Below are 16002 nucleotides of genomic sequence, written 5' to 3'. Positions count from 1 at the left end.
CACCATGTCCCTATCCTATGCCCATATAAACCCCAAGCTCCACTGACAGAGCAGGAGAACAGCATGGCAGAGAAGGAGGAAAGGAGCATCTGAAGGTGGGGAGGAGTTCAGCTGGGGATTGTCGGAGAGGAGATCCATCACGGGACAGCCGAACTCCAGGGGAAAATCATATTCCCACTCCATCCCATTTCCTGCTCCCCAACCATCCCACTGAGAGCCACCTCCATCACTCAATAAAATCCCCACATTCACCACCCTTCTAGTCCATGTGACCCGATTCTTCCTGGACTCCGGACAAGGAGCCAGGTACCTAGAGAATAGGGTGTAAAAGGCCGTTACCCGGACTCTCCACTGAGCTGGTTAACACTTAGCCGTCCGTGGATGGCAAAAATAAAAGAGCATGGTAACACCCCTAAACACTGCTGTAGGGCCGCAACCCGAAAGTGCTCACCTTAGCTCACCTGCATGTTCCCCCTCCCATAAGTGGTTTGAGTGCGTGGCCGAGTAAATGAGTCACGTCCCTGTTGCAAGCTCCGCGAGGAGGTCAGGGAACTCTCCCATCTCACTACCACACCGTCTCTCACAACTGAATTTCTCTCTACTTTGGCGTTATGAATTTCTCCAAAGTGAAGAGCATGAGCACTAACAACCTCTGAACATCAGGCGGCTGTTGATACAAATGCCCACAGGGGCCAGACAGTTAATACAAAAGATGGGCCGGTGTAACCACTCCACATAGGGAGTGGTTCTGGTCATGAGAAAACTGGAGCAGAGAGCAACAGACTGTGGCCCAAAGGCTAAATTCAGCTTGCTGGTCAGTTTTTCTAAGTAATGTTTACAAATTGTTTATAGCTGCTTTTGTGATAAAATGACATTGTGCTAAATGAGTAGCTGCAACGAATACCATATGGCCTACACGGTTGCAAATATTTACTATCTGGTCCTTTACAGAAAATGCTTGCCACCCGGTGAAGTAGAGGTTGCCGGCCCATCTAGACTACCTCAGAGTTCCAACCAGTTGTTGCTATGGAGAAATACCTACCCAGGGTTGCCAGATCTAGTTTCAAAATAAATTTGAACTCAAGATTTTTACATAAAATTTTCTAATAGTGAAGTGCTATCCACTATTTCAAAAAAGTTTCTAAACACTGGGAAGACTAATCAGATAATATCTGCTGGCCACACTGGCTCCTCCACAGTTTGTGGTCATTGTTTTATATATTCTAGTTTTAGCTACAAAAGAGAGATGGATTGACCATTTCTTTGTCTTAAGCCAGAAATCTGGAGGAAGATCTTGTGTCATGAGCTCTCTTTGCACTGTCAATTGTGACTTACAGCATGGGTACCGTTACTAACTCAACTTCTTTAGCTCAGAAGCTCCCTTTTTGGCCCAGAGTGTATTAAGTTCTCTATAGGCCCTCAGTACTAAAAATTTAAACCACAAACCAATACATATACATAATTTAAAAATAAACTCCCAAAATCAGTATAAGGAATTTTGATATGGTATTTCTTCTTTGGAATAACTTCTCTGAGTTTTTCCAAAACTAATACTTTTTTTTTTTTTTTCAAAGAAAAGCCCCCTTTCCCTCCCACTTTTTATTGTGTTGCTTTTTTTCCCTGCTTTGTACCTGGTTATTCTGCCACCTGGGCTTTCCAACAATGTCTGCGCTAATATGATGTGGCCAGAAGGTAGCACAAACAGGGTGGCTCTCACCATAGCCACAATGATGAAAGATGGCAGGACCTTGAAAGAGCATGATACATTACGCTAGATGTGCAATAAGCTGAATGTATTCCAGAGTTTTCTCTCAAGTGAACTTTTCCCTTTCTTTGAATTGGTATTTCTGAAAGCCCAAACATCTCTTCAATCTCCCTTTTATAAGTGACCATGGCTTGTTCTCTATATATAACTGATATATGTCCTCGTTGTCACTGAACACAGACGAAATTTCTCCAAGGCCTCCTAGTTGCTATAGAGCTTTGAGGTTTTTTTTTAAAAAAAGTTTTCTTATTTTTTCCCTAAACATTCACAGCACTAAAACATCTTCTATAAAAACACATTGATTTAATTTATTAATCCTCTGAGGGAATAGAAAAGAAGAAAATCTCCCAGGAACCACACTGTAGGAAAAACAAATGAGCTCCTGAACTGGCAATTATCTGCCTGCTATTCATCATGTGCAACTGGGAAAGGCTGACCAAAAGGTTTAATTGTAAATAACAAGTATGATTTATTGGAGAAAAGAAATTCAGACAATGGTGCAGCAAGATCAGTTGATGCCTTGAAAATGAAATGGGATTGGATAGGATTCTCATATTTGGTGAAAGAATTGAAATTTTAAATGAAAAATCGATGCTTAGGATATGTACTAAAATATATGATGACAACTTTTACTTATTAATTAGACAAAGTCAAATCACACAGGATGTATTCATTCATTCACTCACTTATTTAAAAAAATGACAGGAACATGTGAGTATAAAGTGTGGCAGGTGCCAATAAGGACACTGAAGAAAATAGAAACAGAATGATACACTGTTATGTGTTGAATGGTGTTCCTCCAAAATTGTTAAAATGAAATCCTAACCTTCAGTAACTGATAATGTGGCTGAATTTGGAGATACGTTCTTTAAAGAGGTCATTAAGGTTAACTTAGGTCAGTAGGGTGGCCCCTAATCCATTATGATTCATGTCCTCATAACAAGAAGAGTTTAGGTCACAGACATGCACAGAGAAAAGAACATGTGAAGGTGCTGGAAGAAGATGGCTGTCTAGAAGCCAAGGGGAGAGAGACCTTAGAAGAAACAATCCTGCTGACACCTTTGGTCTTGGACCTGTAGCCTTCAGAACTATGAGAAAATAAATTTCTGTGTAAGCCGCCTGTCTGGGGCATTTGTCATAGTAGTTTTAGCAAACTAATACACGTACCCTACTCACTGTCCAGTCACAGGGCAACTTGGAGACTTCAAAATGAATCAAGGGTTAGAGCTGTCCATGTTGTGATCAAGTTTCATACAATTAATAGTTTAGGTGATTATAGTTTTTTTTTTTTTCCAGCCCTTTCACTGTGTGAACTTATCCCACCCTTGTATTTGATGGCATGTTTATTATCTATACTTGCCCCACATGATAATATAAAGTTCTATGAGGGTAGGGCTCTTTCTGGCTGATTCCTAGATACACTTTCAGTATGAATAGTATGTGATGATGAAAAATATCTATGTTGAGTGAATGAAATTATTATTATTTATTTATTTATTTATTTTTTTGAGATGGAGTCTCACTCTGTCACCCAGGCTGGAGTACAATGGCACCATCTTGGCTCACTGCAACTTGCACCTCCCAGGCTCAAGAGTTTCTCCTGCCTCAGCCTCCTGAGTTGCTGGGATTACAGGTGAATGCCACCATGCCTGGCTAATTTTTTAAAAAATATTTTTGTAGAGATGGGGTTTCACCATGTAGGTCAGGCTGGTCTTGAACTCCTGACCTCGTGATCCACCCGCCTCGGCCTCCCAAAGTGCTGAGATTACAGGCTTGAGCCACTGCACCCAGCTGAATATTATTCTTCTTTTAAAATAATATGTATTCATTGTAGAAAGTTTAGGAGACACAGATAAAGCAAAAAACTAGTAAGACTAACTGTTATCCTATTACTAGTGAACCAATAAAATTACCCTTTCTCCTTTTATAGGAGATGTCTTCTTTATAGCCTATGTATAATTGCTTATGATGTTTAGAATACTCATTATCTAAAAATTTCCATATTATTATTATTATTTGTTAAGACAGTCTCTCTTTGTGGCATAGGCTGGAGTGCAGTGGCACGATCTTAGTTCACTGCAACCTCCATCTCCCAGGCTCAAGCGATTCTTGTGTTTCAGCCTCCTTAGTAGGTGGGACTATGGGTGCATGACACCACACCCAGCAAATTTTTGTATTTTTAGTAGAGATGGGGTTTTGCTGTGTTGCCCAGGCTGGTCTTGAACTCCTGGCCCCGAGTGGTCTGCCCACCTCACTCCTGCTGGTATTACAGGAGTGAGCCACCACGCCTGACCCAAATTTCCATATTTTAAAATGCCTATACATTTTGTTTTAAGGAGCATTATTCATCTTGGGCTGAACACCCAATATTTCAGTGTAGGTTGGGAATACAGCAAGTGTTAATTTAGCATGAAATACTTTAATTGCTACAGTTTAATTGTTTGTTTTAAATGGAAGGTAGTTATAAAGCCTCCAGAGTTTCAGAGTAGCCAAATATATCAGTGATAGCACATTATCACTAATATATTTGCATATGTGGAACCAGTAATTTGTTTTTCCCATGCTTCACGTACTTAAAATCGACTTAATCTATGTTTCTAAACTGTCAATCTTTATGCTTAGTTTTAAAGCCTAATTATATCTTTCAAAAGAATACTCAGGTATCACTTTAAAATTATAGCTGCTCAGCATCAATGATGTGACAGATTGATGGGTGTTTGGATGCAGACTTGATCATGATAACATTTACTTGGGCTAGAGTAATTGTACTCACTTTATGCATTTAAGTAGCACTTACATGGTGCTTACTGTCTGCCAGTAACTGTTAATAACTTGTTAATCCTCATAACAAGCCTATGAAGTAGGTCATATGTTATTGATGAGAAAGTCAAGGCATAAAGAGGATAAAATTATTGCTAGGGCAAAGGCAGGATTGGAAAGGAGGTGGATGGGCTTCAGTGTTTTGTGCTAACCCAAACTACACTCTGCTGCCTCTCCTAAAAGTTCTGACAGCAACTAACATTTATAATGTGTACTATTAGCCTGACCATTCTATGTGCTATAGACATATTAATTTAATTTGTGGTAATAAGCCACCCAGCATGAATCAAAAGTCTGCATTCTAGTTTCAATTCTGCAGTGGACTGATGGTGTGGTTTGGAGTAACTCATTGTACCATTTTGGGACTAAGCTAACGAGTTGGTTAGATTAGAAGATTTATCTCCAAAGTTCTCTTCTAGCTCTACAGTTAGAATTTTCAAACTATCTTAAAAGTCTTGAAAAGAACGTTTTTTATGTTTCTAATTTTAAATTGAGTATGCAGTCCAGATTTTTCATCTCCTACACTCTCATTCTTAAAAAAAAAACCACACTTTTGTTTGCTTATTTAAGCAAGTTTTAAATTTGACAGAAATATGTACATTTCTTAGAGTTAGATGCCATTAAAAAGATATAAAGCCCTTTGGGCAAAAAAACTCCCAGAATGAGACAAAACCCCTGAAAATAAAACCAAATTCACTTTTAATCATATAGAAATTTAAATTTAGAAATTAACAGTTAGTTCAAGAAGCCCAAATATGTTCAATAATAGCCACCTACAGACAGGCTTTTATGGTCCCTTTTTTGCTGTGAACTTATGCGAATATGTTCTAATTTCCATAAGCAAAGGGATTTTCAGTAAGTATCTACATATGATATCGATATATCCTTATGCAAATAATGTCAATTTTGACCTCGTCCTAACTGATAAATGATCTCTCAGGTTGTTTAGACACAATGTTCTTGGGAAGACGGTAAAGGCAGAATAAGAAAGGTAAGATATCCAACTCTAAGCCAGTGACATGATGAATATATAATGTTTTTGTTAATAATATTGACTAATTCACTAGTCTCCAGTCTCCTTTTGCTTCTCAGTCTATCATGATCTTGTGAGTTAGAACCTATTTTTTTATTTTGCAGATTGCATGAGGGACAGCAGTCAAATTTTGACCCCACCTCAACTCTCTTCTAGAATGAAACACATTAGACAAGCCATGGCCAAAAATCGCCTCCAGTTTGTACGATTTGAAGCAACAGACCTCCACGGCGTGTCCAGGTCTAAGACTATCCCTGCACACTTTTTTCAAGTGAGTTTTACACACAGCTGTGACTAAATGTAATTTCATGACCATTAGCAAGCAAACGGTTCTTATTACTCTTTCTTATTTTCTTGTAATCTATACAGCAATTCAAGCTGAAAATCAATAACTTATTTTGTTTCTTCCCTTGTTCCTCCCAAACACATTATTGCTCCCCAAGGAGCTAAACATGTACTCTCAGCTCCCAAACAGCAATTTCTTTACCCAATAGAAATACAAAACTAATTGAGACTGGTAATTTTAGTCCTTCTGCCTTGAATAATTTTGCTCTACAGAATTATTTTTTCCCCCTTACTGCAATTATGAAGATTATATTTTATTTGACATAAGAAAATTGCAACAGAAGACCCGAGAGCAAACATAAAAAGGAAAAAATGATTAAATAGAAAATATTTGCTAGATAAAAACCATATTCCTTTCAGCTCCAAATTCTGATAAGAAAATATTCCATTGTTGGATAACTTAATGAATATTATTAAATTCCCAAAAATGATGATATCAAGAAATATTGTGTTTTTGTTGTTTTGAGACTTCCTTAATTTTTTGTATCAGTTTTTGTCATGTGTTTATTTTGATGACTGAGTTGTTGTGTTAATTAAATTTCAAATTTCTTAGCAAGGGACATCAGGTCGGTACTATTTAAGAAAGTGTGAAAGTTAAGCATCCTCTAGGTTTATTTAAAAATATTATACTTTTATCACGTTAACATCAGATTCTAATTTTTAAATTTGCTTCATGTTGGGGAAAACTGGACATCTTCAAAAACACTTTTTAAATAATTCTAACAGATTCAAACTTGTTTCTTAAGGAATTATTTGGACCTGCTTGCAGATATTGTTTCCTCGTCATCCAGGCAAGAATACATGTTGTTTAATTTTTATAAAAAATGCAGATTTTCTTGTGGACAGGCCCAGAATATAATTCAAATGAGTCTCTTTCAATCATAAGGAAAAGTAACTGGCACTTTAAGTACTTGCCAGAGACCTCAATGTAAAACTGTTTGCTATTCAGTTTTCATCAAATTTTAATCATTTATTTTACTAATGGCACCTAAAAGTCCATATATAGGACATTACTCTAGTTTCTCAGTGGAATCCTTTTACAAAAATAAAACAGTATGCTGCTTATACTTGCTAAGGATTCATATAATTGACATAAAGAGAAAAATTCTGCATACTTTTTTAATCCAACTGCTACTGAAAATATTTTTCATTATTTTGTTCAATATCCCACATACAAAAAACACTTTTTTTCCTTGAGTTTAGCTAGAGAAAAAGTTTGTTTATCATGAGAATTTTAATGTAACTCATTATACACCTTCTCAATGGCTATATTTATTCTTAGTCCCAGTTTCCTAATAACTAACTTCCCTATTTCATTACCTAGTTATTATTATTTTGTTCTCATTTAATGATCATAGAGTATCTATATTTTTTTAAGAAGCCACTTTAAATTTATTTTTGAAACTTGTGAAGGTATAAATAATGAATATTAGCACAATGAATATTTGTAATTTAAGAGAAAATAATTTATTTTGAAAAATTTGCTGTGAATAGACATTAAAAATAGGTTTAGGAGGCTGGGCGCAGTGGCTCATGCCCGTAATCCCAGCACTTTAGGAGGCTGAGGCTGACGGATCACCTGAGGTCAGGAATTTGAGACCAGCCTGGCCAACATGGTGAAACCCCATCTCTACTAATGACTTTTTACTATGTTTTGCATTCATATAGGACTATTGGAGTGAAATGGCAACCAGCTGTTCTCTACTACTCACAGCCAAGTGAATACAAACACAGATTTAAATTGCAGGAACTCATAGAAGTCTCATGAATAAAATATATTATTTCTCATTTTAGATATGTAAAGAACTAATATACGGAATTTCAAACTAAAAAACTGACATGCAGGGAAATGACATTATTGCTTATAGTGAAAATATGAATTAAAGGATTCCATGCTATAATATTCTAATATCCCACAGTATGCATTGTGTGTGTGTGTGTGTGTGTATAAAATTTACATGTACAGGTCCATGAGTGAGTTGGAAAATTAGGCAGGCACCAAATGGTGTTTGGCTCACTCAACTTTATTATTGGTTAAAGTAGAGTTGGATCAGTTCAGTCAAATAGCATTCGAAAATATGTGTAGAGATGGTGGAAAGTGGAGGCAGTGGTTCATGGGCAAATGCGGAAGAGTGAACCAGTAAATTTACTTTGGCTAATACCAGCCCCTCTTTGATAGCCATGCTTCTTGGGGTCTGGAGGTAGCATAAGAAATAGTCTGGCTTCCTTCCACCACATGAGGATACACAAGAAGAAGCCATATACGAACCAGAAAGCAGCCCTCACCAGACACCAAATCTGCTGTTGCCTTTATCTCGCACTTCTCAGTATCCAGAACTAAAGAGGAATAAGTTTCTGTTGTTTATAAGGGGAAAAAAAGAGAAAGAAAGAAAAGGTAAGCATCTGGCTTGCAGATTGTTAGGGTGTTTTATTAACCTCATGATCTTCACTGACTTCACGGGAACCAACCTTTTATACTCAGTGATTTTTCTCCATCTATTAACATAACCTTCAACCTTGTTGATATTTCTAATACATAATTTCCAGAAATTGTTTTATGTGTCTGTTCAACTTAATAACCTTATCACTTCCCTGTTGACTGGCACAGAGCAAAAGTTAAATAAATGACCAAATTCACTGAACCCTAGAGATAGATGGCTAGAAAGTACCTTAGCAGTCATCTAGTCTAACACTTGTTTTACTGATGTGGAAGCTGAGGCACATAATCCAATGACTTGCTGAAATTCACAAAAGCAATTAACGAAAGAGCTAGGATGAGGAGGCAGATCTGTTGACACCCAGTTCATGCTGACTTGAAGGCTACAACCTTTTGGAAGCTATAACTTTGGAGTTATAGGTCCACATTCACGGACAAGGGTTCTGAGACTCTGAGACAGTGAGGTTTTTAATTCTTAAATGGGTTGTAAAAGTGAATAAAGAGAGGAATGCAGATGTCAGCGTCCTGGCTCCCCTGGTGTTAGGACAAATGTGCTGTGTGCCACAGTACTGACCATAGTCTGCAATTTGAGGATTGAGAATTGTTTACTGTAGACTTTTGAGGGTCAGTTAACTCAGGATTACAATAAAATAAGCAAAAATAAAGCCTTATCTGAAGAATTAACAACTGTACTATAAAATAAAAAGTGCTTCAGGAAGCACTTTTGATGATGATAATTTCAAATAATTCCATAAGGCTTTACCTTTGTTTTTTGCTGTAACGGATTTTCTTTATCATTATACCTTTTATTTATAACTGCTATTTTCAGATCTAAGAGCATATAAGGCCTTCAAGGCTTAAAACAATGCATTGTTTATAAAGTTGCCTTTGGGGGTTTTATTTTAAAATATTTAACATTTATCTGATATCAAGTTAGTGTTAACCAACAAATGTTAAACATATATATATATATATATATATATATATTTTTTTTTTTTTCATTAGCAGGGCTTTCTTTTCCCCCGACCCTTTTGTTTGTTTTCAAAACCTAATTTCTTCATTTTTTTCCTTTTTTAGGAGAAAGTGAGCCATGGTGTTTGCATGCCCCGAGGTTATCTTGAGGTGATACCAAATCCTAAGGACAATGAAATGAATTACATAAGAGCCACATGTTTTAATAGTGACATAGTCCTAATGCCAGAGTTATCAACCTTTAGAGTTTTGCCATGGGCTGACAGAACTGCAAGAGTGATATGTGATACCTTCACTGTGACTGGTGAGCCTCTTTTGACTTCTCCAAGGTACATTGCAAAGAGGCAGCTGAGCCAGCTGCAGGCCTCTGGCTTTTCCCTGCTTTCTGCTTTCATCTATGATTTTTGCATTTTTGGTGTGCCCGAAATTTTAAATTCAAAGATTATATCTTTTCCTGCTTCAACATTTTTAAATAACCATGATCAGCCCTTCATGCAGGAACTTGTTGATGGCTTGTATCACACTGGAGCCAATGTCGAGAGTTTTTCCTCCTCTACCAGGCCTGGTCAGATGGAAATCTCTTTCCTGCCTGAATTTGGCATTAGCTCAGCTGATAATGCATTTACCCTCAGAACAGGTGTCAAAGAAGTGGCAAGGAAATATAATTACATTTCCAGCTTCTTCATTGAGACTGGATTTTGTAATTCAGGGATTTTGTCTCATAGTCTCTGGGATGTCGATAGGAAGCAAAACATGTTCTGCAGCACTTCTGGAACTGAGCAGCTCACGATCACTGGGAAAAAATGGTTGGCAGGACTCTTGAAGCACTCTGCTGCACTCAGCTGCCTGATGGCACCTTCTGTTAGCTGCCGAAAGCGTTATTCCAAGGACAGGAAAGACCTGAAGGAGAGTGTGCCTACAACATGGGGATACAATGACAACAGCTGTATATTTAATATCAAATGTCATGGAGAGAAAGGCACCCGGATAGAAAATAAACTAGGCTCAGCAACAGCAAACCCTTATTTGGTGCTGGCTGCAACTGTTGCTGCAGGCTTAGATGGACTTCATAGCAGTAATGAGGTCTTGGCTGGTCCAGATGAGAGCACAGACTTGTACCAAGTGGAACCTTCTGAGATCCCTTTAAAACTAGAAGATGCCCTTGTGGCACTGGAAGAAGATCAATGCCTGAAACAGGCTCTAGGAGAAACCTTTATTCGATATTTTGTTGCCATGAAGAAATATGAGTTGGAGAATGAAGAAATAGCTGCAGAGAGAAATAAATTCTTAGAGTATTTTATTTAGAATAGAGCTCACAACTACTCCTTTAGAGATGTAACTGTTACTTAAAGCTAATCTACCAAAACAAAAAGACTGAACTTTTGTAATTAACAACAGCAACAATAACAAGATTATGAATGCTTTTGACTTTTTTTTTTTGTCCATGGAATATTTGACAGATGAAGTAGGACTGCTGAGAAGATTCTGATAACAGAAACAAACAACAAAGTTGTGGTGAAGCGATAATATGCAAACTTATCAGATCTTGTCAGTTAGTCATTTCCTATGTGTATGTTGACCTGGATAAGAATATCCAATTTTGGGGGGCAATAAATACATTTGCACATTAAGAAAAAAAGACTTAAGCATTAGAAAGCAAAATTTAAATGACTAAAAAAGAAAGAAAGAAAAGGAGAAAAAATTTTAATGGTACACATATGATTTCCAGGGAGACAAATATACGAATATAGTCTTGCTAATCAAATAATATTGTGAATCCAGGTTGTATGCACCATTATGGTCTTTCTAAACAAGTTAAATAAACTTTTGCCAAAATATAATGACAGGTAGGCAGTTTTCCCCTAAGTCTCTTCTCTTTTCACCCTTTTCCACCAGCTCCTGAAAAGCTTATGAACTTCAAGGTTATAATGTCCTCAAGAAACAAATACCTAAGGAATAGAATTGGAGCTGGGAACAACGAGGTCAGATTTTAAAAGTAGTTAAAGCCTTTCTTTTAACAATGCCTCATATAGAAGTTCAATACACAAAGTATAGATAGAAAGAAGTTTGTGTGTGAGGGTAGGTGGGCTCTGTCTACTCTGCTTCATTCTTTGAAACTATATGTCCCCCTGAAACCTCTAGTGCTCTGTGGAGTGTGAGAACAACTGCCTGGCTAGCCAGGGCTATGTTTGGAATTTAAGTTTGTTATTCAAATTACTGAATCTGCTGCTCACATAGGTTGGTACCTCCCCAGAGAATATTACGTGTTCCAGGCCTTTGTTTGAATGAGATAATATTGTAACTATCACAAAAGTTTAGCTTCTTTTGAGAAGAAGTCCAAAATCCACTTACTAGCAAATGAAACATTATTCCACTGCTTAGGATCAAACAGCAGATTTTATGTTCAATTAAAACTGACTGTGGTCTCAATTTAGATAGCAAACACACAAGCAGAGGATTAGAATTTGGCTCAGATCCTCTTATTAAAATTCATAGTACTCAGTAGCTTAAATAGTGAAAGTCAGTCTATCCTTCACTAATTACTCCTTTCTTTTCTCCTTTGAGCAGGAGAAGTGTGTTTAGATACATAAGAAGAAAGTTCCCAGCACTTTGGGAGGCCAAGGCAGGAGGATTGCTTGAGGCCAGGAGTTTGAGTCCAGCCTGGACCACATAGTGAGACCGCTGTGTCTACAAAAAAAAAAAAAAAAAAAAAAATGCCTGGCATGGTGGCACATGCCTGTAGTCCCAGCTACGTGGAAGGCTGAGAAGGGAGGATCGCTTGAGCCTGGGAGTTTGAGGCTGCAGTGAGCCATGATCCCACCACTGCACTCCAGCTTGGGTGGCAGAGTGAGACACTGTCTTGAAAAAAAGAAAAGAATAAAATTCATGGATGCATATGGGGTAGAGAGAAAGATAGTGTAGGGTAGGTGGGGGAAGGAAGGGAATCTGTCCAGAAACCTCCAGAATGAAATCCCACACATTACATCATGGGAGGGATAAGGAAGACTCTCATGCCAATTTTCTAGCTGTCTGCTAGAAAATTCCCCTCTGTTCATTTTCCCCTCTGTTCTCAGTAATAAAACCTCAATATGTTCTTTGAAAGCAATGAAAAATGAAATGATATTTCTGAGCCTTCATTAAGGTTGGATGTGGTCATGTTATTAGGTTCAGTGCAAAGATGTGAAAGTAGAAGTGTTTCATGTAAGTTCTTTAGGACATTTTCTTTTCTTGTATTTTTTTTTTTTTCCGAGATAGAGTCTCGCTTTGTCACCCAGGCTGAAGTGCAATGGCGGGGTCTTGGCTCACTGCAACCTCTGCCCCCTGGGTTCAAGCAATTCTCCTGCCTCAGCCTTCCAAGTAGCTGGGATCACAGGTGCCTGCTACCATGCCTGGCCTTTTAGTAGAGATGGGGTTTCACCATGTTGGCCAGTCTGGTCTTGAACTCCTGAACTCAGGTGATCAGCCTGCCTTGGCCTCCCAAAGTGCTAGGATTACAGGCGTGAGCCACCATGCCCTACCACACTTCAGGACATTTTTTTAAATGACGGATGCTGTGTACTCTGCCCTTTCTCTCTCTTGCTGCCTTCACCCTTCCTGCTGACTGGCCTACAGATAATGTGGCTAGGATAATGTCCTTGGGAAGGGAGGTTTGCTCCACAGGGTGCAGTAATAAGGTGGAACCTCTGCTTTGTAGAGCAGTTTGACTTGCCTACATCCAGATGTTTACCTGAGAGAGAACCAAACTTCTATCTTCTTTAAGCCACAATGATTTTGATTCTTTGTTAGTTGCAATGAAATTTATTTTCTCTTTTCCATGTGTGTGTTGTATGTGTGTTTGTGTGTGTGTGTGTGTGCATATGAGTGGAGAATTTGAAGGATTTGGGGATGAAAGAATAAAGGTATAAGAACCAGTGAAAGACCACTTCCTCAATATTCCCACTTCTAGAGAGGATAATCTGAGTTAATCAAAGGGATCCACACATGAAAAAAATGGGATTGGCTCTAACCCATCCCTATAAAGTGGCATATCCCTTTATAGTCCACAGGCCTTAATGAAACATGTCTAATGCATTGACTTCATTTTACCATAATGAGTAAAGATGCTGTAAAAAGTCTGATAATCACAGTGTTTGAAGCCCTTTTTTCTCCTTTCACATTATTAGCATAACTTAAAAACACAGTACTCAGGATGCCATGTGAAGGAATTATATAATTAGGAATATTATCTTCAGTATTAAGTGTACAGTAGTGAGTCAAAGAAAATATTCAGCCATAGATTACAAATCAGTTGATAACGTAAGTTGGTGTAGCAGTCTCCATCAAGATTTCAGTTAGGTGTGTGATGATGTATATTCTTGTTCTTTAAGGCAACCCAAAAAGAGGCATTGGCCAGCAGAGTTCAGGGCCAAAGACAAATTGGGGTAGGTACATGTAAAAATCAGTTATCTATTTTTGTATTTCTTTCATCTGTTCATAGGCTTTCTATTGTTGAAGGGACTTTCTGCTGATGCTTCTACCTTCTTGGTCTGGGTTAAGAGGGTCAGACATTCATTCAGCAGCACTTATTGGGCACCATTTGTGTGCTAAGCCTTCTGGGAGCCATCATACTAGGGGAGACCAAAACAAAGATGAGCAGACAATGAAAGAGTTTTGGATCTGTGTATCTTAAGCAGAACGTAAATAATTTTTTTGTAGGCCTAATGCTGAAAAAAACTATTTGGAAAGCTTCTTTATGGCTTGAAAAGGGTGCTTTATAAATAGCTTTACAAAAATTACTTTCTTATTTTCATTTACTATAATTGTTCTAATCAAAGCTTAGGGGAGAATGTGATTACTGAATTTAAAGTTTGTTATTAAATGAGTATACATAAGAAATGTAAATTAAAAGCGATAATGTTTTAAGACTAGAAACTAAAACATTAGTATTGTAGTAATAAGTTTCTATTTTCAAGGACATTCTATAATATAAAATTTCATTTTACAGTGTGTGAATAACAACAACGCTTGAAATGATTATTTGAAGGCAATGAAAGATCAAAAAACTTTAATCTGAATAAAAATTGAAAGCATACAGTGAAGTCTGAGCTTATCAGTAAAACAGAACAGTCTATTGACATATCTCCAGTCACCTGTTTGACAAAATAAGCTTACCAATATGTTTATGATATAGGTATGACTGGACAATACCTTCAACCTTGGGTTTTCTATTACAGGGGTAAGAATTTGTGTCTTTAAACATTACCTATGTGCACAGTGCCTTCCCTGTTAAAGCTCTTCTCATGCTGCCTATAATTAGCGGTTTACATGATACTTCCTAATTGCTAATTAGGATGTGAATTCTCAGAATAAAAGGTACAGATCTTACTTACATTTGCATTAATACTTCTTGTTCCTTGCATGTGTTCTGGAATTCAATTAATGTTTAATCAATCAATCAATCAATCAATGCATATGTTATTAGCATAGTACAATACTATGCTTGTCCAGTATAAAACACACAAATTCACCTACCCAGAGAGAGAGAGGAATAGAGACAGTGGAGAAGACCAACAGTTTGTGTTTTTTTATTGATCCTACAATTTCTGCCATTAGAACTTCTTCAGGTTTTCTGCTTCTAGAAACTCCTGAGTAAACATCATTTGATTAGCTTGATGGGGATCAAAAGAACAACAATAAAAACAAAAACAAAAAAGAGCAAGGTGAAGTTGTCATGCTTTTTAGCCATGTGGAACCTTTCAATAGCTCTCTTAGATTTGTGGAATCCCTCTTCTTTGGGCTCTTGTCTCAGAAAGTAGAAGTCAGAACCTCACCTTCCCAATTTTTCTTGCTGCCATTGAGAGGTGACAGCGTGCTGGCAGTCCTCACAGCCCTCGCTCGCTCTGGGCGCCTCCTCTGCCTGGGCTCCCACTTTGGCGGCACTTGAGGAGCCCTTCAGCCCACCGCTGCACTGTGGGAGTCCCTTTCCGGGCTGGCCAAGGCCGGAGCCGGCTCCCTCAGCTTGCGGGGAGGTGTGGAGGGAGGGGCGCGGGAGGGAGGGGCGCTGGCGGGAACCCGCGCTGCGCGGTGCTTGCGGGCAAGCGCCAGTTCTGGGTGGGCGTGGGCTTGGCGGACCCCGCACTCGCAGCCGCGGGCTGGCCCCACCGGCCTGGGCAGTGAGGGGCTTAGCACCTGGGCCAGCAGCTGCTGTGCTCAATTTCTCGCCTGGCCTTAGCTGCCTTGCCCCGGGGCAGGGCTCCAGACCTGCAGCCCGCCATGCTCGAGCCTCCCCGGACTCCGTGGGCTCCTGTGTGGCTGGAGCCTCCCCGAGGAGGCCGCCCCCTGCTCCAAGGCGCCCAGTCCCATTGACCACCCAAGGGCTGAGGAGTGCCAGTGGGCGGGGCAGGACTGGCAGACAGCTCCACCTGCAGCCCCTGGTGCGGGATCCACTGGGTGAAACCAGCTGGGCTCCTGAGTCTGGTGGGGACGTGGAGAACCTTTATGTCTAGCTAAGGGATTGTAAATTCACCAATCGGCACTCTGTATCTAGCTCAAGGTTTGTAAACACACCAATCAGCACCCTGTGTCTAGCTCAGGGTTTGTGAATACATCAATGGACACTCTATATCTAGCTACTCTGGTGGGGACTTGGAA

General features: G+C 38.9%; 1 protein-coding gene across 2 annotated transcripts in view; it reads left to right on the top strand.

The window, feature by feature from the left end:
- Window positions 1–14740, top strand: part of LGSN (lengsin, lens protein with glutamine synthetase domain) — a 51692-nt gene extending 36952 nt beyond the window's left edge. The window contains exons 3-5 of one of the 2 annotated variants that reach the window (XM_009241994.4): window positions 5723–5889; window positions 9478–9676; window positions 10098–14740. In XM_009241994.4, the coding sequence (XP_009240269.1) occupies window positions 5723–5889; window positions 9478–9676; window positions 10098–10195 (464 nt within the window). In that variant the 3' untranslated portion in view covers window positions 10196–14740. Of the gene's footprint in view, window positions 1–5722; window positions 5890–9477 lie in introns of both variants that reach the window. The other variant, XM_002817037.5, reaches the window with a different exon arrangement.
- Window positions 14741–16002: the final 1262 nt, after the last annotated feature.

This window comes from Pongo abelii, chromosome 5 (assembly GCF_028885655.2).
Source record: "Pongo abelii isolate AG06213 chromosome 5, NHGRI_mPonAbe1-v2.0_pri, whole genome shotgun sequence".
Lineage (NCBI taxonomy): Eukaryota > Metazoa > Chordata > Mammalia > Primates > Hominidae > Pongo > Pongo abelii.
This window is presented reverse-complemented; position numbering and strand designations above follow the sequence as displayed.